At 54.8% G+C, this 25,862-nt stretch overlaps 1 protein-coding gene across 1 annotated transcript in view; it reads right to left on the reverse strand.

Moving 5' to 3' along the window:
• Positions 1-23,021, reverse strand: part of LOC128829283 (alpha-2-macroglobulin-like protein 1) — a 59,426-nt gene extending 36,405 nt beyond the window's left edge. Inside the window, exons 1-9 of the mRNA XM_054014630.1 lie at positions 22,932-23,021; positions 17,725-17,889; positions 16,949-17,179; positions 15,315-15,378; positions 15,026-15,171; positions 13,154-13,303; positions 12,213-12,404; positions 3,432-3,555; positions 625-778 (exon numbers count right to left, since the gene is read on the reverse strand). Of these exons, the coding sequence (XP_053870605.1) occupies positions 625-778; positions 3,432-3,555; positions 12,213-12,404; positions 13,154-13,303; positions 15,026-15,171; positions 15,315-15,378; positions 16,949-17,179; positions 17,725-17,889 (1,226 nt within the window). The 5' untranslated portion in view covers positions 22,932-23,021. The remainder of the gene's footprint in view (positions 1-624; positions 779-3,431; positions 3,556-12,212; positions 12,405-13,153; positions 13,304-15,025; positions 15,172-15,314; positions 15,379-16,948; positions 17,180-17,724; positions 17,890-22,931) is intronic.
• Between the last annotated feature and the right edge of the window lie 2,841 nt (positions 23,022-25,862).

Consider the following 25,862-nt stretch of genomic DNA (forward strand, 5'->3'; position numbering starts at 1 on the left):
AGGATCCTTCCCTGCCCCGGGACTCTCCGGGCTGGGCTCAATGTCCCACGGGATGGGGATCCCCCCTTCCGCAGCCAGACGCGTCTCCCTGTCAGGGGGCTATTCCTGGGTGTCAGCCTGAATTCCCCCTGCTCGGGATCCCCTGCCCCTCCCACTTCTACCCCATGTGCCACCCTGCATGGCCCCCTCCCGGGGGTTCATTCCCCTCCCATGTTCTCAGCGTTGGAGCTTCCAGGCACCACATGGGAATGAAAACACCACAAAGGGCAATGGGGCCAGGATGATAAACCCCCTGCCGACCGCGACGGGATGCAGGGAGGGGCTGGCGCGAACCCCGCTCTGCTGGCGAGTCGCAGGGTCTCGGTGCTACCTGGGTTCCCAGCCCTCTCCCCCGCTCTGCGGGTTCATTATATCTGTAAAGAGACGAATCCCACGAGCCTGGGGGCTTGTTATTCCCTGTTGCTGTACTGGGTTCCTCTCCGCTGGCAACAGGGCACAGGAACCAGCCCCACGCGGGCAGCCAGCCCTCCCCCAGCCAGTGCACCGCCTCTGGGAGCTGCTGCTTTTGAGGGTCTGGCCTGGAGGCCGCTCCGCAGGGACGGTCTGTGACAGCTCCTCACTCACCCCACAGGCACCAGGTCCCACAGCCACGTCTCTGGGAAATACGCACGTGGCGCTGGCTCCTCCTGGGTGCTGGGTTCCGGCACGGGCCGGGCATTGCTCACTGGGGTCCCTGCTGCAATATCCACACCTGCCTCCACGTTCTTAGGGGCCATGACTAGAAAAGATGCAAAGGGGGTTGAGGGAACCCCACACTGTATTGGGGGCAAATCTAGGCGATGATTGACGTGTGTTTGCACCTGTAAAGTCTCAATATTTGGGGACATTGCAGGGACTGGATGTGGCACTGACCCCTGCCCAGATGTGACCTGAACTGGGAGCAGCCAGTGGCAGGGCTGGGGCTGGAGCGGGATCAGGCTGTGGGTGCCCTAGATGCAGCACACACTAGTAGGGGGAAAAACAATAACAGAAAATGTGGAAATGGCAGAGGTGCTTAATGATGTCTTTGTTTCAGTTTTCACCAAGAAGGTTGGTGGTGATTGGATGTCTAACATAGTGAACACCAGTGAAAATGAGGTAGGATCAGAGGCTAAAATAGGAAAAGAACAAGTTAAAAATTACTTAGACAAGTTAGATGTCTTCAAGTCACCAGGGCCTGATGAAATGCATCCCAGAATATTCAAGGAGCTGACTGAGGAGATATCTGAGTCATTAGCGATTATCTTTGAAAAGTCATGGGAGACAGGAGAGATTCCAGAAGACTGGAAAATGGCATGATATTTGCCCATCTATAAAAAGGGAAATAAGGACAACCCAGGGAGTTACAGGCCAGTCAGCTTAACTTCTGTACCCGGAGAGATAATGGGGCAAATAATTAAGCAATCAATTTGCAAATACCTAGAAGATAATAAGGTGATAAGTAACAGTCAGCGTGGATCTGTCAAGAACAAACATGTCAAACCTACCTGATAGCTTTCTTTTACAGGGTAACAAGCCTTGTGGATAGGTGGGAAGCAGGAGATGTGTTATATCTTGACTTTTGTAAAGCTGTCTCACATGACCTTCTCATAAACAAACTAGGGAAATGCAACCTAGATGGAGCTACTATAAGGTGGGTGCATAACTGGTTGGAAAACCGTTCCCAGAGAGTAGTTATCAGTGGTTCACAGTCATGCTGGAAGGGCATAATGAGTGGGGTCCTGCAAGGATCAGTCCTGGGTTCTGTTCTGTTCAATATCTTTGTCAATGATTTAGATAATGGCATAGAGAGTACACTTATAAAGTTTCTGGACAATACCAAGCTGGGAGGGGTTGCAAGTGCTTTGGAGGACAGGATTATAATTCAAAATGATCTGGACAAACTGAAGAAATGGTCTGAAGTAAATGGGATGAAATTCAATAAGGACAAATGCAAAGTACTCCACTTAGGAAGGACCAATCAGTTGCACACACACAAAATGGGAAATGACTGCCAGGAAGGAGTACTGCAGAAAGGGATCTGGAGGGTCATAGTGGACCACAAGCTAAATATGAGTCAACAGTGTAACACTGTTCCAAAAGAAGTGAACATCATTCTGGGATGTATTAGCAGGAGAGTTGTAAGTAAGACACAAGAAGTAATTCTTCCGCTCTACTCCGCGCTGATTAGGCCTCAACTGGAGTATTGTGTCCAGTTCTGGGCGCCATATTTCAGGAAAGATATGGAGAAATTGGAGAAAGTCCTGAGAAGAGCAACAAAAATTATTACAGATCTAGAAAACATGAGCTATGAGGGAAGATTGAAAAAATTGGGTTTGTTTAGTCTGGAAAAGGGAAGACTGAGAGGGGACATGATAACAGTTTTCAAGTACATAAAAGGTTGTTACAAGGAGGAGGGAGAAAAATTGTTCTTCTTAACCTCTGAGGATAGGACAAGAAGCAATGGGCTTAAATTGCAGCAAGGGAGGTTTAGGTTGGACGTTAGGAAAAATTTCCTCTCAGGGTGGTTAAGCACTGGAATAAATTGCCTAGGGAGGTTGTGGAATCTCCATCATTGGAGACTTTTAAGAGCAGGTTAGACAAACACCTGTCAGGGATGGTCTAGTTAATCCTTAGTCCTGCCACGAGTGCCGGGGACTGGCCTAGAGACCTCTCAAGGTCCCTTCCAGTCCTATGATTCAGCACATGGGCGGGAGCCAGGGAGTCCTGAGCGCAGTCCCAGCTCTGCCCCAAGCAGCGTTAAGGGTACGTTGCACTCCCAGAGCCCTTCACAAAGAGCTGCTAGCCAGGCAGGTCAAATCATTAGCCACACTGAGCAGCTGGGACATGGAGGCCTAGGGAGGCTCAGTGCAACCACCGAGCACGAGTGGGCATTGCAGGACCCCATGTGATCGCTTCCATAACACCGAGCTTGATTCTCAGATCCTAGGGCAGCACGTGGGGCTGGAGCTAGAAAAGCCATCGGTCTCTGTGTGAAGCGAGCGTATCTGGGCTGGAGTCAAAGAGAGACAGGCAAGGAACCGGGCAATGCCGCGGTCACCACCACTTGGCACAGTGTGATTAGCATGTGTATTGGGGTGGTGCCCGCAGGAGGTCGGGTACCGTCCCTCCACAGGCAGCTGCAGGCCCTGCCTCAAAGAGCCTCCAGCTGAAGGGGGAGGAGCAGAGCTGAATTGGAAGAGTCAGATGATCACGTGTGCCCAACTCCCACTGAGAACACTGGAGAACCCTCCCACCCTGGCCCCACTGAGAACAATGGAGAATCCCCACCCAGGATCAGAACCCAGGTTCCAGGCCCGATCTATGAGCCCACAGTGCCGTCTCCGCTCAGACGGCAGAGAGGGCATTTGGAATTGCTGATCAAGAGAGATGGAAGTGCCCAGTCCACTGACCTAGTGAGGACAATGCGGGGCCCCGCCCGACAGCCGAGGTTAGGACAGCACGACGTGTTATAAAGCGTTCAGGTTCACAGGGCTTCTTGGTGTTGGTATTGGTGAGAATTTTCAAAGCCGCATCCTGGGTGAGAAGGACGACAGAGGAAAAAGCATCAGGAGCTGCTAAAATAGGGGACTGTGGCATCATACTTTGGCCTTTCTCCTCCCCCACCTACGCTGGAAGCAACAAGAACACTGGGAGGACAAAGACTTCAACTGAGGAGACTGGTCCCAGGCTTAAAAGGGGAAGCCTGTGTGTTAAGAACCGTAACCTCTAGTGGGGTGAGAAAACTGCTTGATCCAAATACTGCCAAGTGTAATAAGGTTTAAGATTTAGATTGTGCACTTACCTTTTATTTTCTTTGGTAGCTATCTCTGACCTTTTGTGCCTACCACTTATAATCACTTAAATCGATATATATATGCCATCATGTGCCAACAAGTCTCTCTGCCATGTACATTGGCCAAACTGGACAGTTTCTACGTAAAAGAATAAATGGACAGATGGTACAGTTCCGGGGTGCAAGGCGGGGGGCTTGGGAGATTGGCTGGTGCCTTTCTCTGTGTGATTCATATGCGGCTCGGGGAGCATTCATGCAATCTAGCTGGGTGGGGGGCTCCACATGCTGTTGTGCTGAGTGATCACAGAGCCTGGAGGGGTTTGCTGCTTGTCACTAGCAAAGCTCTGTGAGAGATAGCCCAGGCTGGAGAGTGAAGGGGGCACAGTAGTATCCCAGTTCCAGGGTGTACCGGGGATCCCATCACACAGAGCTGTGCCTGCCACAGGAGGAGAGGGGCCCATGAACCTCAAAGGGTCCAGTCTGCTGCCGTCCAGCCCTGAGCCGCCTGCTTGGATTCTCCTAATTGGGTGCTGGAGGCTTTGTTCTTCCCTCTGCTCGATGCTCGTTTCCTTGGCAACCCTCTGCAGGAACGGCAGCGTCTGCACGTGGCTCTTACAGCCCTTGAAAACGTCGCCCTCAACCCCAGATTTCGGTATCAGGCAAAACTGCCCAACGGAGCCGCTGCAGAGCTCGGTCACTGTGACACCAGACTGCCTGCAAACCCGCTGGCTCCACGGAGCCCCAGCCTGGCTGCACACGCGCCTCCCACTCTCTGGGCTCAGTTCAGGTTACCCCCCCTCCCCATCAGGGCAAACAGCATGATGATAACCCGGTGGTCGTGTAAACCCATTTTATGAGGGGGGCTGTATCTTGGGCCTCCCACTCAAATGACCCCTCATGTGGCCCACTAGCCCCACCCTGTCCTGCCATGAGGCACAGCACATCTCAGGCCAGGCTGTGGCTGTCAGAGCACTCAGACACTCCTCTTTAAACAGCCAGAGACACTCAACCTCCGCTCGAGCAGAGCTGCTGCCCCCCTGCAATGTGCAGCACCCACCCATGGGGCCGGCCGCGCTCCCCGAGCTCCCCTCGCGGCAGCATCTGTCTGGTCCCCTGGTGCCCAGAACCCAACGCCCCCGCCCGCCTGGGGAACAGTTCTGGGGAGTGACTTGGCCACTGGGCAGCCCCTAGATGCCGCGGTGCGCGCGGTGCTGGGTGCCATGGGCAGCACGCTCACTGTACGGGGCTGCTGGCGGTGGGAGGGTGGGTTCCGGCCCATTCCACTATGGCGTCTGACTGGGCTCCCAGGCCCTGGGGAGGCTGCCATCACTCAGAGCAGCCCCCAGCTGGGACAGAGCCCCCGTCTCCTGAGTCCCAGTCCCCTGAGGGCTTTGGGAGGACGTCGTCCATCCCTCCCTCTGGCGGGGCAAGATACCATCACCCCCACCTCCTCCGCACCCATCCCCCCACCCCCTCCTTGTCCCCTCCGCACCCATCTCCCACCCCCTCCTTGCCCCATCTGCGCCCATCCTCCCACCCCCTCCTTGTCCCCTCTGCATATTTCACTCAGGTGGCTTCTTCCTCCTTCAGGCTGCCTGGGACCGGCAGGGGAGCACTGGGAGCACCAGAGGCACCATCTCCGGATGCTCCGTTCCCACACCCAGGGGCACCGCAGGTCCTGCTGGCCGGGAGGAGCCATTTCAGGAAAATCCTGCTCTGCCCCTGTGGCCCCGGGGAGCAGGCTCATTCGCTCTGTGGTGAAGGCACGCACAGGCCGGTCGGCACGTAGGAGGGGATGGAGCAGGCGCGGTGCAGAGGGATTCCTCGCAGAATAATGCTACCAAATTCCAAGTCTCTGCTGGGCATGTGGGTCCTGCCATTCCCAGGGACTTCCTATTCAGCCAAATGGGGCTGCAAGTCATGGGAAAGACAAAGGGCACCTCCCTGACCCCAGGGAGACCTCCTGGCCAAGGGTCAAGTCTCTGCTCCGAGGCAGGGAGCTTCTCAATTAAACATTTATGCTCTCTGTATGTGTGTATATATATATCTCCTCAATATATGTTCCATTCTATATGCATCCGAAGAAGTGGGTTGTAGTCCATGAAAGCTTATGCTCTAATAAATTTGTTAGTCTCTAAGATGCCACAAGTACTCCTGTTCTTCTTTTTGCGGATACAGACTAACACGGCTGCTACTCTGAAACCTGTCATTATGCAAGGCACTGCATTTAGCCGTATGGAGTGGAAATCCATCAACCTCATGAAAAAACTCGTACAGATACAGACAGACATCATCTTCCTTTCCAAATGCAAGCAGATGGACATCATACCAAAAGGACTAAAGGTAAAAAATCCATTACAATCTACATATCACACAGACTATGCTGAGAGACTGTGTCACACACTCTCAAAGAAACTGCGAAACCACCTGATCAGCATCCTATACAGCAAACAGGGAAAGATTAAGAATGAGCTCTCAGAACTGGATACTCTCATAAGAAACCAACCTTCCACACAAACTTCCTCATGGATAGACTTTACAAAAACTAGACAAGCCATTTACAAGACAAACTTTGCCTCTCTACAAAGGAAAAAGGACACTAAACTATCTAAACTGCTACATGCCACAAGCAGCCACAACAGTAGTTCCCTTAACCCACCCAGCAATATTGTTAATCTTTCCAGCTATACTCTTAGCCCAGCAGAAGAGTCTGTCCTATCTTGGGGCCTCTCCTTTTGTCCCTCCAGACCCATGAATATGATACAGTTCTGCGGTGACCTAGAATCCTACTTTCGACGTCTCCGACTCAAAGAATATTTCCAACATACCTCTGAACAGCATACTAACCCACAGAATCCTCCCTACCAGCACTACAAAAAAAAGGATTCTGCGTGGACTCCTCCGGACGGTCGAAACAACAGACTAGATTTCTACATAGATTGCTTCCGTCACCGTGCAAAGGCTGAAATTGTGGAAAAGCAACATCACTTGCCACATAACCTCAGCAATGCTGAACACAACGCCATCTACAGCCTCAGAAACAACCCTGACATCATAATCAAAAAGGCTGACAAAGGAGGTGCTGTCGTCATCATGAATAAATTGGAATATGACCAAGAGGCTGCTAGACAGCTCTCTAACACCACATTCTACAGGCCATTATCCTCTGATCCCACTGAGGATTACCTAAAGAAACTACACCATCTGCTAAAAAAACTCCCTGACAAAGCACAGGTACAAATCTGTACAGACACATGCCTAGAACCCCGACCAGGGGTATTCTATTTGCTACCCAAGATCCATAAACCTGGATATCCTGGACGCCCCATCATCTCAGGCATTGGCACCCTAACATCAGGCTTGTCTGGTTATGTAGACTCTCTCCTCAGACCCTACGCTACCAGCACTCCCAGCTATCTTCGAGACACCACTGACTTCCTGAGGAAACTACAATCCATCGGTGATCTTCCAGAAAACACCATCCTGGCCACTATGGACGTAGAAGCCCTCTACACCAATATTCCACACAAAGATGGACTACAAGCTATCCGGAACAGTATCCCTGATAATGTCACAGCTAACCTGGTGGCTGAACTTTGTGATTTTGTCCTCACCCACAACTATTTCACATTTGGGGACAATATATACCTTCAAGTCAGTGGCACTGCTATGGGTACCCGCATGGCCCCACAATATGCCAACATTTTTATGGCTGACTTAGAACAATGCTTCCTTAGCTCTCGTCCCCTAACGCCCCTACTCTACTTGCGCTACATTGATGACATCTTCATCATCTGGACCCATGGAAAAGAAGCCCTTGAGGAATTTCACCATGACTTCAATAATTTCCATCCCACCATCAACCTCAGCCTAGATCAATCCACACAAGTGGTCCATTTCCTGGACACTACTGTGCTAATAAGCGATGGTCACATAAATACCACCCTATACCGGAAACCTACTGACCGCTACACTTACCTACATGCCTCCAGCTTCCATCCAGGACACACCAAACGATCCATTGTCTACAGCCAAGCTCTGAGATATAACCGCATTTGCTCCAATCCCTCGGATAGAGACAAGCACCTACAAGATCTCTATCAAGCATTCTTAAAACTACAATACCCACCTGCTGAAGTGAAAAAACAGATTGACAGAGCCAGACGAGTACCCAGAAGTCACCTCCTACAAGACAGGCCCAACAAAGAAAATAACAGAACACCACTAGCTGTCACTTTCAGCCCCCAACTAAAACCTCTCCAGCATCATCAGAGATCTACAACCTATCCTGAAAGATGATCCTTTACTCTCACAGATCTTGGGAGACAGACCTGTCCTCGCTTACAGACAACCCCCCAACCTAAAGCAAATACTCACCAGCAACCACACATCACTGAACAAAACCACTAACCCAGGAACCTATCCTTGTAACAAACCCCGATGCCAACTCTGTCCACATATCTATTCAAGTGACATCATCATAGGACCTAATCACATCAGCCATACCATCAGGGGCTCGTTCACCTGCACATCTACCAATGTGATATATGCCATCATGTGCCAGCAATGCCCCTCTGCCATGTACATTGGCCAAACCGGACAGTCTCTACGCAAAAGAATTAATGGACACAAATCTGACATCAGGAATCAAAATACTCAAAAACCAGTGGGAGAACACTTTAACCTGTCTGGTCATTCAGTGACAGACCTGCGGGTGGCTATATTACAACAGAAAAACTTCAAAAACAGACTCCAACGAGAGACTGCTGAGCTGGAATTGATATGCAAACTAGACACAATCAACTCCGGTTTGAATAAGGACTGGGAATGGCTGAGCCATTAAAAACATTGAATCTATCTCCCCTTGTAAGTATGCTCACACTTCTTATCAAACTGTCTGTACTGGGCTATCTTGATTATCACTTCAAAAGTTTTTTTTCCTCTTAATTAATTGGCCTCTCAGAGTTGGTAAGACAACTCCCACCTGTTTATGCTCTCTGTATGTGTGTATATATATCTCCTCAATATATGTTCCATTCTATATGCATCCGAAGAAGTGGGCTGTAGTCCACGAAAGCTTATGCTCTAATAAATTTGTTAGTCTCTAAGGTGCCACAAGTACTCCTGTTCTTCTTTTCAATTAAACAGCTTCATTTTATCATGGGAAAACCGAGTATTTTCCCCACCTCCCCTTCTGAGCAACTGCTGAGCTGTGTTAGCTGAAATGCCTCAGAAAGTTCAGCCTGAGGCCGACCCCTGGCAGGGGAAATTTCAACACCAACCATTTCAGTCTGACAAAGTTACAAGAACATTAGAGGAGTGAAGTTCTGGAACAGCCTTCCAAGGGGAGTAGAGGGGTCAAAACACATATCTGGCTTCAAGACTAAGCTTGATAAGTTTATGGAGGGGATGGTATGGTGGGATAGTGTAATTTTGGCAATTAATTGATCTTTGATTATTAGTGGTAAATATGCCTGTGACGTTATTGACATAATCTGGGACCATATAGAACACGGTTGCAACCAAAGTCCTGTAGTGGCACCAAATCTTGTATAAAGGGGGTCAAATGAGGTGTCTAAGACAAGGTTAGGGTTTGCTGGTTATAATTATGCTGTCTATATGTGTGTATCAGTTTTGTAGTTGAAGTTATGAATATTGGCTCTATACTGTCTGTATTTCAAACTTATGCTATGCTTCTGGGAGATATCCCAGAGAAGTTGGTGTTAGCTCTGCCTAGCCTGCTTGATGGCCCATTAAGGACCATCAGCTATACAATTGACCCATTGAGAGAAGGCCTTGCAACGCCTTGCAACTCCGAATAGTATGCAGGGACTGGCCCATGTGACTCCAGACTCCATTTTGCTGTAATTTTCCACAGTAAGGACAAAGAGGTGTTCTTACACCTGGAAAGGACTATAAAAGGCTGATGCCTCATTTACATCTTGTCTTCAATCCTGCTTCTTACCTCTGGAGGGACTTCGCTACAAACTGAAGCTCTCCACCAGGTGTCGGCAACCTACGGCACGCGTGCCAAACACGGCACGCGAGCCGATTCTGAGTGGCGCGCAGCTCCCTTCTGCGGTCCCGGCCCCCCGCCCCACTCAGCCCCCCCTCCCACTGCTCTGCCCTGCGGGGGCAGGAGGCAGAAGCTTGGTTCTGCGGCAGCCAAGCTTCCCTCCTCCCCCGCTTCTTCCCCCAGCCTGGTGCTTTCCGGCCCCTCCTCCTCTCCACCCTGCGCCAATCAGCTGATGGCCCTAGCAAGGGGGAGGGGGAAGAGCAGAAGCGTGTACACAGCTCCCTAGAGGAGGCAGAGAGAGGTAGGGACAGAGCCTGGGGGAAGGGGGTGGAACAGGGCATATCCCTCCCAGTCCCCTGCCATAAGCCGCTCAGGGCAGGGGGCTGGGAGCACCCCCATGAGCTGAACCCCCCACCCCAACACACACCCAGCCTTCTGCCCTGCACCCCCCACTCTCCCAGCCCTCTGCCCTGAACCCCCCCCCACACCCAGCCTTCTGCCCTGCACCCCCCACTCTCCCAGCCCTCTGCCCTGAACCCCCCCCACTCAGCCTTCTGCCCTGCACCACCCACTCCCCCAGCCCTCTGCCCTGACCTTTGAACCCCTCCCCACACCCAGCCTTCTGCCCTGCACCCCCATACCCCCAGCCCTCTGCCCTGACCCTTGAACTCCTCCCCACACCCAGCCCTCTGCCCTGCACCCCCACACCCCAACACACACCCAGCCTTCTGCCCTGCACACCCACAGCCCCATCCCTCTGCCCTGACCCTTGAACTCCTCACCACACCCAGCCTTCTGCCCTGCACTCCCACAGCCCCAGCCCTCTGCCCTGACTCTTGAACTCCTCCACACACCCAGCCCTCTGCCCTGAACCCCCCACACCCCAACACACACCCGGCCTTCTGCCCTGCACCCCCCCAGCCCTCTGACCTGATCCTTGAACCCCCACACCCACAGCCCTCTGCCCTGACCCTTGAATGCCCCCCCCACCCAGCCTTCTGCCCTGCACCCCGCACACACCCCAGCCCTCTGCCCTGATCCCTGAACCCCTACACACACCCCAGCCTTCTGCCCTGATCCCTGAAACACCCCCCCCCCAGGTCTGGGGTCCCGGTCATAGGCCCTGCTCAGCCCGCTGCCGGCCTAGGTGAACAGAACCCCAGGCTGGCAGCGAGCTGAGCAGGCTGGTGGCCTAAGATCAGCATTTTAATTTAATTTTAAATGATGCTTTTTAAACATTTTGAAAACCTTGTTTACTTTACATACAATAGTTTAGTTATATAATATAGACTTATAGAAAGAGACCTTCTAAAAACGTTAAAATGTGTTACCGGCACGCGAAATCTTAAATTAGATTGAATAAATGAAGACTCGGCACACCACTTCTGAAAGGTTGCCTACCCCTGCTCTACACAAAGGACTGAATGACCCATCCCAGCTGTGGATGTACTCCAGAGACTTGATTTTAAACCTGCAGTTTATTCTATCACTGCTACAAGCCTAAACCAAGAACTTTGTCATTACTGTATGTAATTGATTCCATTTAACCACTTCTAACTCTCATCTATATCTTTTTCCTTTTATGAATAAACCTTTAGATTTTAGATTCTAAAGGATTGGCAACAGTGTGATTTGTGGGTAAGATCTGATTTGTATATTGACCTGGGCCTGGGGCTTGATCCTTTGGGATAAGGAGAACTTTTTTCTTTTACTGGGGTATTGGTTTTCATAACCATTTGTCCCCATAATGACTGGCACCATATTTGGGGTTGGGAAGGAATTTTTCCCCAGGGCAGATTGGCAGAGGCCCTGAGGGGTTTTCGCCTTCCTCTGCAGCGTGGGGAACGGGTCACTTGCTGGAGGATTCTCTGCACCTTGAAGTCTTTAAACCACGATTTGAGGACTTAAATAACTCAGACATAGGTCAGGGGTTTGTTACAGAAGTTAGTGGGTGAGATTCTGTGGCTTGCGTTGTGCAGGAGGTCAGACTAGATGATCATAATGGTCCCTTCTGACCTTAAAGTCTATGACTCTATGAGTCTCTGAAAACTTCTAACGGGAAGTGCCAGAGAACCGTAAGTAGACGTGGCGCTGCCAGCCCTGCAGGTAATACCCCTGTGTCCAGGAGTGGGGCGGTATGGGGCGTTCCCGCTCCCTGGATACGCCAGGGATTTGTCCCAGGGCCTGGGCCGTGTCTGAAGGTGGCTGGGGAGGTGTATCCCAGGCCTGAGTTTGCTAGGAGCATCTCTGGGGATTCACTAGAACAGGCTGGACCATTTGGTGGGATTCGCCCCTGGATGCCAGCAGCTCTGGCCACATCGGAGCCAGTTTAGTCCTTTCAAGCTACAGAGGAGTGTGAGGCCTGGCCAGGCCCAACCCTACCTTAAACAGGCTGTAAGCGTCATGCCGAGGGGGAGTCCAGCTGATAGTCCATCTGCGACACCTCCACTGGTCACCTAAGGCGCGGCAGTGATGAACTGGAGTTTGAGGCCGGGTAGGATCATCACATGACTCAGGCTCTTGCACTGCGTCAGGATAGCCTCCTTGGGGAAAATCGGGGAGCAGGTTATAGACCTAAAGACAAACACAGACAACATCAGCCATGAAACCAAGACACGAGCTACCCCAGAGCCAGCTCCTGCCCCTCCTCCCACTAACACATCACCCCACAAACCTTCGCTCTCACCCCAGCCTCATCTCTAGCCTGGACACCTCCCCCCACCCTGCCCATCCCCCATCCCTATCCCCCAGGTGGGCGTCTGTCCCTGCACCTCCACCCCCCAACCCTAGGAGAGGGACCCATGGCTCCCAACACCCTGGGAGAACCTGGGGCAGGGGGAGGGCAGGTGCCGCTACTCACCATGTGCAGAGCCCGTGAGCCCCTGGACAGTAGGCACCAGCGATGGGCCGAGTGCGATTCCGTATCCACCCGGGGAAGGGACAACTCCCACAATACACCTGGCCAGTTGTCCCCTGCTGTACATGGGGGCCAGCTGGGGACCAGCTCTGCCCTGGAGAGTGAGCTCCAGTTACCCCGGCCATTATCTCAGCTCCGAGCTCCATGTTCCCAGCCAGAGCCGGGGTGAGGGGGTGCTGGTAGGGGGGCACTGCAAGGGCTGATGGGAGAACAGGCAAGGCAAGCGGGGGCCCCCCCAGAGTTAGGGGCTGTTAAGTGCCATGGGAGCAGCCCCCAGACCGGGGAGAGGTGGCCTTGAGGGGTGTCCCCCAGCAGCCGTGCATCGCCCCTCCCTGCGAGGGGGGAGGACTCGTCGGGAGGGGCCGGGTGAGGGGCCGGGCGAGCAGCCGAGCGGCTCTGGACTCACCGTGTGGATGCTGAGCTCGGCCTCGGGCTTCATGAGCAGCACGCTCTGATCCACGGCGCGGACGGCGCACAGGGACCCGGGGGCAGCCTGCACCCGCAGCTGGAGCTCTGAGCCCGGCAGGGCCTGGTCCTGCGAGAAGGCCAGCTTCACCTGGCGAGGCACAGGGCGTCACAGGGGAGGGGGAGAGAGATCCCCAGGGGCAGGAGGAGATAGGCCAGGGTGGGCCAGGCACCGAGTGTCACTCTGGCCCCAGGCCCCGCTGGCTGAAGGGCTGGGGCTTTGGGAGTCCGTGCTGGGGATGGGGGTTGAGGCAGCCCAGGCTCATTCAGCACCCCCATGGGACAGCTCAGGGAGCTGCAGTTATTCATAGACACCCCATGGCGGGGGGGCGTTGGAGGTGCAGGGGGGTAGGGATACGACAGGATCGCCTGCCCAACCAGCTAAAATTCGTGAATCAGACCCCCGAAAAGTCCTGAGATTCTGGAGGAGGACGAAGCCCTGGGCTGCAGTCTGTCCTCTGGCTTGTCCGCTCCCAGCCTCCCCACCTCAGTGTGTCTGAAGACACACAGCACTGCCCAGGGCGGGGTCGGCTGAAGGCTGAGCAATGAGGCCAGTACCAAGCAGATGCCAGTTGCAGGGGGGGCAGCCACCATTGCTAAGGGGGGCATTGAAATGCCTTCGGGTAACAGTCCACTGCCTCCCCGGGCTGGGGGAAGGAAGGCAGAAGGGTCACACTTACCCCCCGGGCAGTGAGGTGAAGTGGGAGGGGGCAGAAGGACTCAGCCAGACCCCACAAGATGGAGGGGAGAGGTAGAGGAGGAATTCTGTATCTTTGCCTCCCTACTCCAAGAGGGGAAGGGCCTTCCTCACAACTGACCCTTATGTGCAGTGGGGAGGGGGCTGACACTGGTCACTGGTGAAAGCTTTTTCTCAATGACAGGGACGTCTCCCTGCCAGCTGCCCAGAGAAGGGAGTCCCAGCCTTCATGGGGGGGAATTTCTACTGCTCAGCTGGGCAAGAGTGAGAGCCGGCTCCCGACCCAGAGGAGGAGAGGGGCCCCTCCCCTCATGACACTGGTGCCCCAGTAGACTGGAGGGCCAGCGGCCCCTTAGAAGCCCTGTAAAGAAATATGGCCAGCTAGCCATCCCCGCAGGCCTCCAGAGGGGAAGGGGGCTCAGACCATCATATCCTGCCCCCCGCTCCAGGAATCTCCCAGGGTGAGCAGGGGCAGGTGCAGGTTGGAGGATGGGCAGTGGGTAGGGTTGAGGTGGCAGAAGTTCTGGGGGGTGGGGGAGCAAATGGCTGCAGAGACTGGGGAGTGGGGAGGGCTCAGGGCAGGCAGTACCTGCCCGGGAGCCCAGAGTGGGATGGGGAGGGGCCAGGTCACAGGTAGCTGCCTGGACCTGGTCAGTGGGATGGGAGGGACAGAAGCAGGAGCTCTGGGGAGCTGGGTACAGGGAGGGCGAGGGGTGGGACAGGCAGGCAGCAGGTACCTGCTGGGCCCGGAGTGAGAGGCTGAGTCCGTGGGGGAAGCAGGGTGGGCTGGGGGAGGCAGGAAGGGTTTGGGGGAGCAGGTACTTGCTGGGGCCAGGGAGAACGGAATGGGAGGGGGGGAGGGCAGGCACCTGCTCCTCCATTCTGCAGGGGCCGGAGTTCTTCCCGTCACCACAGGAATGCCTGCAGGTGGGGGCAAAATGGCTAGTGATCAATTCACTATAACTGGCACTACCGCAATGACCCTGGTGTTGCTGTAAGGCCGGGGAAGGGAGGGGCTGGGGGCACCGAGCAATGCCCCTGCTCAGGGCTCCTGTTATGGGGCAGCGAACGATTCCCCCACCCCAGAGGCTCCTCCCCCACGAGCTCCAGGCTCACCTTGTTCGGGAAGCACTTGGCCATGTGCAGCCGGGCGCGGTCGGCAGCCATCTCGCCATCGGGCAGCACCGTGTAACCCAGCACCATGGCAGCGGGCGCCAGGTCAGCGCCGACGGGCAGCTCCACGGAGAAGGAGCCCGTCAGCCCTAGGGACGGTGGGAAACACCCAGGGGAAGTCAGGCCCAGCCAGCAGAGCCCCCTCCCCCAGCCTGGCCCAGCTCAAGGGGCTCAAACCCCAGTTGCCCCCTGGGCGCCCCGTATCTGCACAGACCCCTCCCCCCACACTTACCAGCCCCCTCCCTGAGGTCCAGCCCCTTGTGGAGGATCCTGGCGATGGCTCCCTTGGCCACGACCTGCGGAGGAGGAGACGGGGGTCACTGAGCTGTGTGACGCTGTGTGGAGTCTGGGAGACACTTTATGGTATTGTTGATACCAACATTATAAAATCGCAGGGAATCTGACCAGATATGCCATGGAAGGTGTCTGTGAAAATGGTGCGATTTGCCAAGTATGAGGATCTTGTTTATATGTTTGTATCACCTTTGTATTGTGTTCTAGGTCTGTGTGGTACATCTGTATTTCAAAACTCAGGCTGTGGTTCTGGGTGACACCCCCAGACAGATTGGCATCAGCACTGCCGAGCCTGTTCGATGGCCCATCGCGGGTCATAGCCCGACAGTGAGCCCATTGAAAGGAACTAGGGGCTACACCTTAGGAGCCAGCAAGGCATGTAGGGGCAAGGCATGTAAGGACAGAGAACTCTAAGTCTGGCTTTTCCATGCCATGTGCTGTGCAGCTTGTATTTGGGACAAAGGAAGTACCAGCCACATGGCAAAAGGAATATAAAGGGCAGCTGCATCTTCTCCATTTTGTCTCCATTCCTGCTTCTTACCTCTGGAGTAACTTTTCTAAAAACGAAGCTCTGAACAAAGGACTGAACGACCCATCCAAGCTGTGGATCTGTTCCAGAAGGACTTCCAAGCCAACAAACTCACCAATACTGCTCAGAACCTGATATATGGACTTTGACGTCTCTGTTTGTATGTGATTGTTTTACCATTTAACAACTCTCTTCTTGTTCTTTCTTTTTTCCGTATAACAAACCTTTTGTTTCAGACACTAAAGGACTGGCTGGCAGCGTGGTATTTTGAGTAAGATCCAAACTAATATTGGTCTGGTGACGTGGCTAACCGTTTGGGGTCAGAAGAACATTTTGTATAGTGAGCAGAGGTTTTAAATGACTTCTCACTGTCCTGGACCTAGTTGCTGATTGGGAGCCAGAGAACTGGAATGCAGTAGAGGGGGCTGTGTGATTTCTTTTTTAGCTTCTAGATAACCAACATGGTAGGGAATCAGGAGCAGTTTGCGACTGGTTGGTGAGTCCAACTTCAGTGCGAAGCACCAGTTTTGGGAGAATCTGCTCTTCTTTTTACAGCCTGTCCTGACCTTGGCATTTCCAGTGAGGGCTGCCCCAGGCACACTGGGTCACAAGTTGATGCTATACAGGGGGCTGACAAACGCCCCGATGTGGGGATGGCCATGCAGGGTGGAGTCAGGGCAGGGTGCGGCCTCTCGTACCCACGTACTGAGTTAGCAGAGGTGGGGGAGCAAGAAAGAACATTCAGGCAGGTTTCCCATTCCCTAGCCCCCCAGGCCGGCCAGCCCCTGCTCTGGAGCCAGATTGGAACCAGAGCCCCTAGTGGGGAAAGGGGAAAAGCCCAGTCCTGATCTAGCCCCGCCCTTGTAATTCAAAGGAACCGTTCGATTCCCCACTGCTCTGCTGTGGAGTCACAGCGTTGACTCCGCACCTCGTGCTCACACACACACACACACACACACACACACACACACACACACACACACACACACACACACACACACACACACACACACACACACTGTAGTCTCTCAGGACGGGCTCACCAGGAAGATGAAATCCAGGCTCCTGGACCCATTCCCCAGGGCCTCCCTAGCAATGACGTAATCCACCTGGAGCTGCTGGGCCTGGTCGCAGGGCAGCACCCCTCCCAGCGAGCGGATCTTCAGGAAACTCTGGCTCTTGGAGTAGAAGGGCTTCAGGTCACTATAGGCATCCCGGTAACTGGGAGAGACTCTTCCATACACAGAGCTGTGATCCACCTGCTTGAAGCGCCCCTGGGGGATAGAGAGAGCGATGGGGCTCGCCGGGGAGCAGAGCACCCAGCACAGGACTGGAATGCAGCCGGGGCAGGGCAGGCTCTGATGCTGCCGGCTGAGCTCACCCCCATGGCCCCTCGCCCTGCGTCCCAAAAAGTGACATGGAAAACCCCAGCGGTTCGAATGGGGAAGCCAGACAGCAGCAATGGGGCAGCCCCTGGGCTGAACTGCCCGAAGGGGGCGACCTTCCTAACTAAACCCCACCCCAAATATTAATGAGAAGACAAGTGATGGCACTAAGATGCCGTTTGCATCACCCCATTGATGGTTCTGCTGATGGGTTCTGTGCCTCCCTCCCCCCCGCCCGTCTGTCCTGGCTATTCAGTCTGCAGGCGCTTCGGGCAGGGCCGTTTGCTACGCTGAGTGTGTGCAGCACCCAGCACCATGGGGCCCCGATCCTGGCTGCTCCTTAGGCACCACCGTAATAAACATCAACAATCACAGACACAGTAACAGAGGCAGAGTGCAGGGGCCCCACTGGGGCTCGGAGGCCCGTCACTTACCCTCAGAGTGACCCACCCGGTCCAGCCGGAGGTGTCCAGCTCGAAGGAGGCTCTGCCAGACTCGTCCGTCAGGAAGGTCTGGTTCTTATTCTTATCCCCATAACTAACAAAGAGCTGCAGCTTCTCATTCTTCAGTGCAGAGCCATCTGCCGCCTTCAGGAGCATCTGAGCCAGGAGAGAAACGGGGAGACGCACAACTCAAGGGAGCAGACTCCTGGGAGAGTGTTGCCCACTAGGTATTAAAGAGCTGGCTGGGAGCAGAAAGGGACAATGCAATCCAGCCCTGAGATGCACTGGGAAAGCCCAGGGCTGGGATGGGATGTTGGGGTGAGGACTGAGGGGCATTAGCAGATCTGGGAAGAAGTTGGGGCAGGACAGGAATAGCTGGGGGTGCTGGGGTGAGCACTGAGGGGTAACAGGTTGACTGAGCCCTCCCTTGGGATGTGGGCTCTACAGTCCAACCGCCCCCAGGCCCTGAAAAGGACAGTTACCAGTTCCGTAACTGGCGTTCTTCGAGATGTGTTGCTCAGGTGTATTTCACTATAGGTGTGCGTGCTCAGCACGTGCACCGGTGCCGGAAGTTTTTCCCTTAGCAGTATCTATAGTGGGGGAGCACCGCTGCGACCCCTGGAGTGGTGCCGGCATATCACACCATAAAGGGGGCTGCGTGCTCCCCCCACCCTCAGTTCCTTCTTGCCAGACAACTCCAACAGAGGGGAAGGAGGGCGGGATGTGGAATACACCTGAGCAACACATCTCGAAGAACGCCAGTTACGGAACAGGTAATTGTGCTTTCTTCTTTGAGTGATTGCTCCTGTGTATTCCACAGTAGGTGACTCCAAGCCATACCTGACGGAGGTGGGTAGGAGTTTTAAGTGTTAAGTTTTAAGGGTTACCCGGGCGGAGCACTGCCCTACCAAACCCTGTGTCATCCCTCGTTTGGGAGACGATCGCATAGTGCGATGAGGTGTGGACAGAGGTCCTGAATAGGGACGTGAGCCACATAGGCCGCTGATGAGGCTGAGGTCTCGTCAAATGAGCCTTCACAATGGGAGGCGGGGGAATCTAGGGATGGAATAATAGAGGCCAGGGACACCATGTGGAATTTGCAACGAACCAGAAACTGGTTGAGATTCCGCAGATCGAGGATGAGCCGAAGCCCGCCCTTCGCCTTCGGGATATGGAAATACCTGGAGTAGGATCCCTTGCCCTGGAATTTCCGAGGTACCCTTTCCACAGCTCCCAGGGAGAGGAGGTGCTCTACCTCCTGGCGGAGAAGGAGGGAATGTTCCTGGTCCCCGGGCAGCTCCCGGGATGGAGGATGGTTGTCGGGGGTGGGGGTTGAAACAAACTGCAACCTGTACCCTTGGGAGATTGTGCTGAGGACCTATTGGTCCGACATTATACGGGACCATTGCAATCGGAAGGCCGATAAACGGTTGATAAAACTGGGGGGGGGATACACTGGCAACAGGCCCGGTGACCCCCCTCAATGAGTCAAAAACGCCGTTTTCCCGGCCTCTTGGCCTTCGAGGGCCCAGGCTTAGGGGCTGAATGGGATTGGCGTTGGGACCAACGCCTTTGGTCCCACTGACTCTTAGGCGGGGTTTCGTATCTGCCCCAAGCCAGAGGAGCAGAGGTTTGAGGCCTGGGCTTGTCCTTAGAAGGCGGGACATAGAGGCCCAGCATCTGCAGGGTGATGCGGGAGTCCTTCATTCCATGCAGACGGGTATCTGTCTGGTCCGCAAACAACATGTTGCCATCAAACGGCAGGTCCTGCATTATTGACTGGGACTCCACGGACAGCCCCGAAAGTGACAGCCATGACACCCTTCACATGGAGACCGCTGAAGCCACTGACCAAGCGGCTGTGTCTGCTGCATCCGAAGCCACCTGGAGAGCTGCTTTGGCCACCGCCGCGCCCTCTTCGACCAGAGCTCAGAACTTCTTTCTGTCCTTGTCTTGAAGAAGGGGTTTGAACTTGGGGAGGGATCCCCAGAGATTAAACTCGTAATGGCTCAGCAGTGCCTGGTGGTTGGCCACTCTGAGCTGGAAACTGGCAGACGAATAAATCTTTTTACAAAAGGTGTCAAGTCTCCGAGCATCCTTGTCCTTTGGTGTGGGCGCAGGCTGGCCGTTCCGCTCACAGTGGTGGACCGACTCTACCACCAAAGAGTTCGGGGCCGGGTGGGTGTAAAGGTATTCGTGACCCCTTGCAGGGATTAAATACTTCCTTTCAGATTTCTTGGAAATGGGGCCAAGAGAGGCCGGGGTCTGCCAGAGGCCGGTGGTGATGTTGGCCACCCCCTGATGGAATGGGAGGGCCACACGCCCCGGTACCGAGGAGGCAAGGACATTAAATAGCGTGTCGGAGGGCTTCTCCATCTCCTCGGCCCGGAGCTTGAGATTCGCTACCACCCTCCTAAGCAGCTCTTGGTGTGCCTTGAAGTCCTCTTGAGAAGAGAGAGGCGGTACCGCAACTGAATTGCCTGGCGCCGAAGAAGTAGATGGTGCAGTGCCATCAGCCACCGACGGCATTGTGGGCTCGATGTCCGGGTCATGTCCCAGGGTCAGTGCCGGTTGTTCAGCACCCGCGGCCCCATCCTGGTCCCGGGCAGGCGACGCGGGGTGGCCCTGAGAGGCTCCCGCCACGGAGCGAGGTCCCAGCTGTGAGGGTGCCTGAGGCCACTGGCACCATTGTCCTTGCCAAGGTACAGCCTGGAACTGGGACGCCTGGGGCGCAGGCAGAGCTGGCTGCTTCTGTGGTGCGGTGCGGCCCAGGGAGAGACGGCTGTGCGCCGACGCCGAAGTCCTGGAGGAGCGCACGGTGCCATAGGAATGATGGAGTGGTCTCTGTCGTGACGGCTCCTGCCCCGAGACTTTGACCTGGATGACGTAGACAGGTAGATGTCTGAGGAGCTGTCTCTGGACTCCCTACGGCGCCTGTGGTCACGGTGCTTTGGTGCCGGGGACTCTCGGGACGGACTCGGAGCACGACCTCTGTGACGGCGGGCACTAGAATAGGAGCGCCAGTGCCGACGGCGTCGGGACCTGTTCCTCTCGGACTGACTCGAGGAGGAACGGCGTTGTCTCTTGTCACCTCCTCTATGGCGCTTGGAACCGGAGGGGCGGGACTCGCTCGCAGAAGAGCCGGCACGCAGAGTTGACGTACGACGCGGGCCTCTGCTCAGCACCTCGACCCTGGAAGGTACCTCGACCTCTGATACCTCCGGGGAGGGCTGACGGGCGCTCAAAGACAGCTTTCCATGGGACCATAGGCCCCACTGAGGTGGCGCTCCTGGCACCAGAAGGTCTAGGATGTCACGCGCGGCCTGAGCTGCCTCTGGCGTCGAAGGCATGCGCACTTCAGACGAGGCTCATGCGGACGGGACCGGACCACTCTGCTCAGCGCGAGTCGGAGGTCTCTGTCCCGACGGGGATCGTGGGCTGCCCAGCTCGGGTCTGGCCTCACCCCTCTCCTTCTCTCAACGCTGCTGAGTCTTCCCTTGCTTCTTACTGGGGGAGCGGTGCCGAGTTGACGACGGTGCCTCGCTGTGCACCGAAGACGCGGTGCCGGGTGCGGAGTCAGGTCGACGCGCTGGTGCCGGGGCAAATGCCGACTCCATTAGCAAAGCGCGGTGTCAGATCTCACGCTTCCACTTAGTCCGAGGCTTGAAGGAGCGGCAAATCCTATAACGCTTACTAACGTGAGCATCGCCCAGACAGCGAAGACACTGAGTGTGTGGATCGCTTCTGGGCATAAAGTTGCGACAAGAGTTGCACGACTTGAAGCCTGGGCCACGGGGCATGCCCTGAGCCAGGCACTAGAGGAAGAAAAGTTCAGCAAGGAAAGTTCAGTGAAACTGGATACCACTAAGCTATCGACGCTGCAGTCAAGGCTGGAGCAAGTTCCTACTCCCTTCACTGGCGGCAAGAAGGAACTGAGGGTGGGGGGAGCACGCAGCCCCCTTTATGGCGCGATATGTCGGCGCCACTCCAGGGGTCGCAGCTGTGCTCCTCCATTACAGGTACTGCTAAGGGAAAAACTTCCGGCACCGGTGCACGTGGCGAGCACACACACCTATAGTGGAATACACCTGAGCAATCACTCGAAGAAGAACCAGGGCCTCAGATCTCCCAGCCTCGTTGCTTTGCTTACACACATTCTCTCTGAGTCCCATCTGGGCTGTGGCTACGCTGGGCTTTAAGATTAACCCCTTAGGGACAATGTGGTAGGCAAGCAAGTAACCCGGGGTTAACAAAGGAATTTCTAAATCACAGTCACTTAGACGGCTCAAGAGTTACAGATCTTTGCCAAAGAACGAATGTCCTGATGAGCACCCTTCTCTAGTCTGATCTAACCCTGCCCCTGACTCTGGGGTTTGTCAACAGTTCAGGCTGGGCAGAATCAGTAGCTTAGCTAGTGGGGTTCAGGGGAAGCGGCCGCTTCCCCTGACCACATTCCCCAAAAGTGGCGCCTGCGGAACGGGGCCGCAAGCTGGTTCCCGGCGCTCCGGGTGACCGGCAGAACGGGGTCGTGGGCTGGCTCCCGGCGCTCCAGCCGGCACAGCGGGGCTGCGGGCTCCCGGCGCTCCGGCCGGGACTCCGGCCCTGAGAGCGTGGCCGGGGGTCTTGGTGCCCCGGACAGCGCTCCGGATGGGGAAGCGGAGTGGCCCTGCGCATGCGCCGCTCCGTCTTTCGGTGTCATTTTGGCGCATGCGCAGGGCTGCCAAAATGCCACCGAAGGACCGGCACCTTTTTTCTCCGCTGCTCCTCCTCGGCTGCAACCCTGGCTATGCCACTGGGCAGAATCCCTCCCGCCTTGTCTGTCTCCCGCCAGTCCTTCTGGCATGTGGTGATGGTCAGCACAGCTGCACAGAGCAACGCCCCTTCTTAAGTAGAGCCTCTCTGGACCCTTCTGCTATGTGCTCAGCTGGAAAACTCCTTCCTCCTCCCCCAGACGTGCTCACTGCACCTGCAGGCCCTTGTGTAGAAAAAACATTGTCTGTGGGGGTGGGTCAGTAAGTGAGAGACAATCAAAATTGATGGCACTAGATTGCCATCTTGAGATCTTCTCCATGACAGTCCTTAACAAAGTGTCACGCACCTTTTCTAGGCTGGGCACCTGTCGAGAATACAATATGATAATCTGCCTTGGGTAAATTTAGGCGGGTGCACAGCACATCATACAATGGGAAGGTACTTACCTGTTAGTAACTAGCGTTCTTCGAGATGTGGTGTCTATATGTGCTCCACTTCTGGTCTGCGTATGCCCCATGCACCGGAGATCTGAATGCATTAGCCACCAATGTCCATTGGTTGTGCCTGCACCCTGCATGCCTCCCTTGGGAGCTGGGATGTAAGATATAACTAGTAAGCTGTGGTGAACTGGTCCTTTGGGAGCAGCAGGCCTGGTAATTCTGTGGGTGCCCAGAGGAGAAGGGGCCGGACACTACCGGACTGGGGGCTATTACTCCCAGATCCTTTCCAGCGGCGCTATCACCTGGACAGGTGTTCCTCATTTTGTAGCTGTTCATTTGATTTCTCCTTCTTAAGTGTAGTACCTCACACTGGGCTTTAATTAATTTCATCTTGTTGATTTCAGACCAACTCTCTAGTTTGTCAAAGTCGTTATGAATTCTAATCCTGTCCTCCAAAGTGCTAGGAACCCCTCTCTGCTTGGGGTCACCCACACATTTTAGAAGCATACTCTCCATTCCATTGTCCAAGTCTTTAATGCCGATACTGAGTAGTACCGGACCCAGGACTGACCCCTGTGGGACCCCACTAGACACGTCTTCCCAGAGTTCTGCAAACTACTGATAACTACCCCTTGAGTATGGGGTTTCAACCAGTTACAGTAATTTCATTTAGACCAGTCATTTTCAACCAGGGAGCCAGGGCTTCCTGGGGGGCCGTGAGCAAGTTTCAGGGGGTCCACCAAGTGGGGCCAGTGTTAGACATGCTGGGGCCCAGGGCAGAGGGCTGAAGCCCCACCACATGGGGCAATTATCCTGCTTGCTACCCCCTCACGCCAGCCCTGGCTTTTATATGCAGAAAACCAGTTGCTGTGGCACAAGTGGGCTGTGGAATTTTTTACAACATGTTGGGGTGGGGGGGCTCAGAAAGGAAAAGGTTGAGAACCCCGATGTAGACCACATTTCCCTAGTTTGCTTATGAGGATGTCAAAAGCCTTACTACAAGTAAGGGGTCAGTCCCAAGGGTCTGTCCTAGGGCCGGTTTTGTTCAATATCTTCATTAATGATCTGGAGGATGGCATTGCTGGAGGGTAGGGATAGGATACAGAGGGACCTAGACAAATTGGAGGATTGGGCCAAAAGAAATCTGATGAGGTTCAACAAGGACAAGTGCAGAGTCCTGCACTTAGGACAGAAGAATCCCTTGCACTGCTACAGGCTGGGGACCGAGTGGCTAGGCAGCAGTTCTGCAGAAAAGGACCTAGGGGTTACAGTGGACGAGAAGCTGTATATGAGTCAACAGTGTGCCCTTGTTGCCATGAAGGCCAACGGGATTTTGGGCTGTATTAGTAGGAGCATTGCCAGGAGATCGAGGGACGTGATCATTCCCCTCTATTCAGCACTGGTGAAGACACATTGGGAGTATTACGTCCAGTTTTGTGCCCCCCACTACATAAAGGATGCAGACAAATTGGAGAGGGTCCAGCGGAGGGCCACTAGGCCAGTAGCCCTGAAAGCTAGACGTGGCTTTTCTTACTGGGGACTTTAAAATCTCACCTATTGCACCTCAAGGAGACAACAAAGGGGCGTCTGGGAGTTCAGAAACGGTCCAATCACCTGGTGCTGTGCCTGTCGGTGCGGGACACAAAACGAGCTCCAGCACTGTCAGCAGTGGCACGGAAGGACCCGTGCGATGGATGCTGAGTGCCGGAAATGGGACGTCTGGGCCACAGGTGCGGGTAGCAGAGGCACTGAGGAGAGCGGCACCTGGTACAACGAAGGCGAGAGCTCCGGGGGTGATGCGTCGGTGCGGCAAACAGTGGTGCCGAAAGCACCCGCAGCAGCTCCAGCAGCAATGACTGTGCCGCAAGCAGTGGTGCTGAGAGGCCACCACCAAGTGAAATCCTCTCTGGGCACCAAGGGATGAGCCAGCACCAGAACCAAGGACTCAGGACTCCTGCTCTCTGGGCGCCAGAGGGACCAGGGATTGGCCTCGAGCTGCCCTTCTCAAGTGACACAGAAAGAGGTGACGTAGCAGGCACCTGAGGAGGAGGTCTACTCCCGTGCTCCTTGGCAGGATGGTGTCCATCACACTCGAGGTCACTAACCGGGGCAGGCACAGCCTTAGGGGCGGAAGAGATGGCTGCCACGGTACTTTTTACACAAGGGTGATCGGTCCTAGGAGGACCCTGCATCTCTTCAGGGACTGAGCCTGGCCTCCTAGACTTCTCCAGGAGAAATCCCTTCAGTCTAGTCTCCCTGGATTTCACAGCCCATTTGGGGAGGGCTCTGAGGTCCCTGCACTGCTCTCTAGTGTGTGTCTGTGAACCCAGACAATACAGACACTTAGAGTGTCTGTCGTTCCGGGCATGGCAGACCCACATGAGGACCATAATGTAAATCCTGGGGGCAAAACCCCCCTGTACCTGGAGAAGACATCAACTGCTCACCTCAGAGCCCTACCCCGCCCGTAACAGGATTCATAGAGTGCAAGGCCAGATGTCAGCACCCGAGGATAACGTTGTAGCCATCCCACAGTTACAGTTTTCAGCCAAATGGGTGTTGGCCGCTCTGGAAATCAGGATTCTTCTGGGTTAAATGTGGAGTTATCTGGGTTCGTTGCTAAGCGATTAGCACTTGCAGTTTCGAACGCTAAGCGCTAACGTCACTGAGGCCGATTCAGGGCCCAGCGACACAGGCTGGGCCTTCACTCCACTCTGCCAGCTCAGTGCACAGCCAGAGGCCACTCGCGGGAGGGTGTTTAGTCTTTGCATGAATGTGCCCAGGTCTGAACTCCTCATGAGGGATCGATCCCAGTGATGGGCTGAACCAGAACCCCAGATCCAACCCCCAACGCTACCTCTGGGCCCATCTCTAAAGCAGCTGGGCTACAAATGACATGACCACATGTGCAAGTGAGACCCCTCTGCCCCTGGGGGT

This window comes from Malaclemys terrapin, chromosome 25 (genome assembly GCF_027887155.1).
Source record: "Malaclemys terrapin pileata isolate rMalTer1 chromosome 25, rMalTer1.hap1, whole genome shotgun sequence".
Lineage (NCBI taxonomy): Eukaryota > Metazoa > Chordata > Testudines > Emydidae > Malaclemys > Malaclemys terrapin.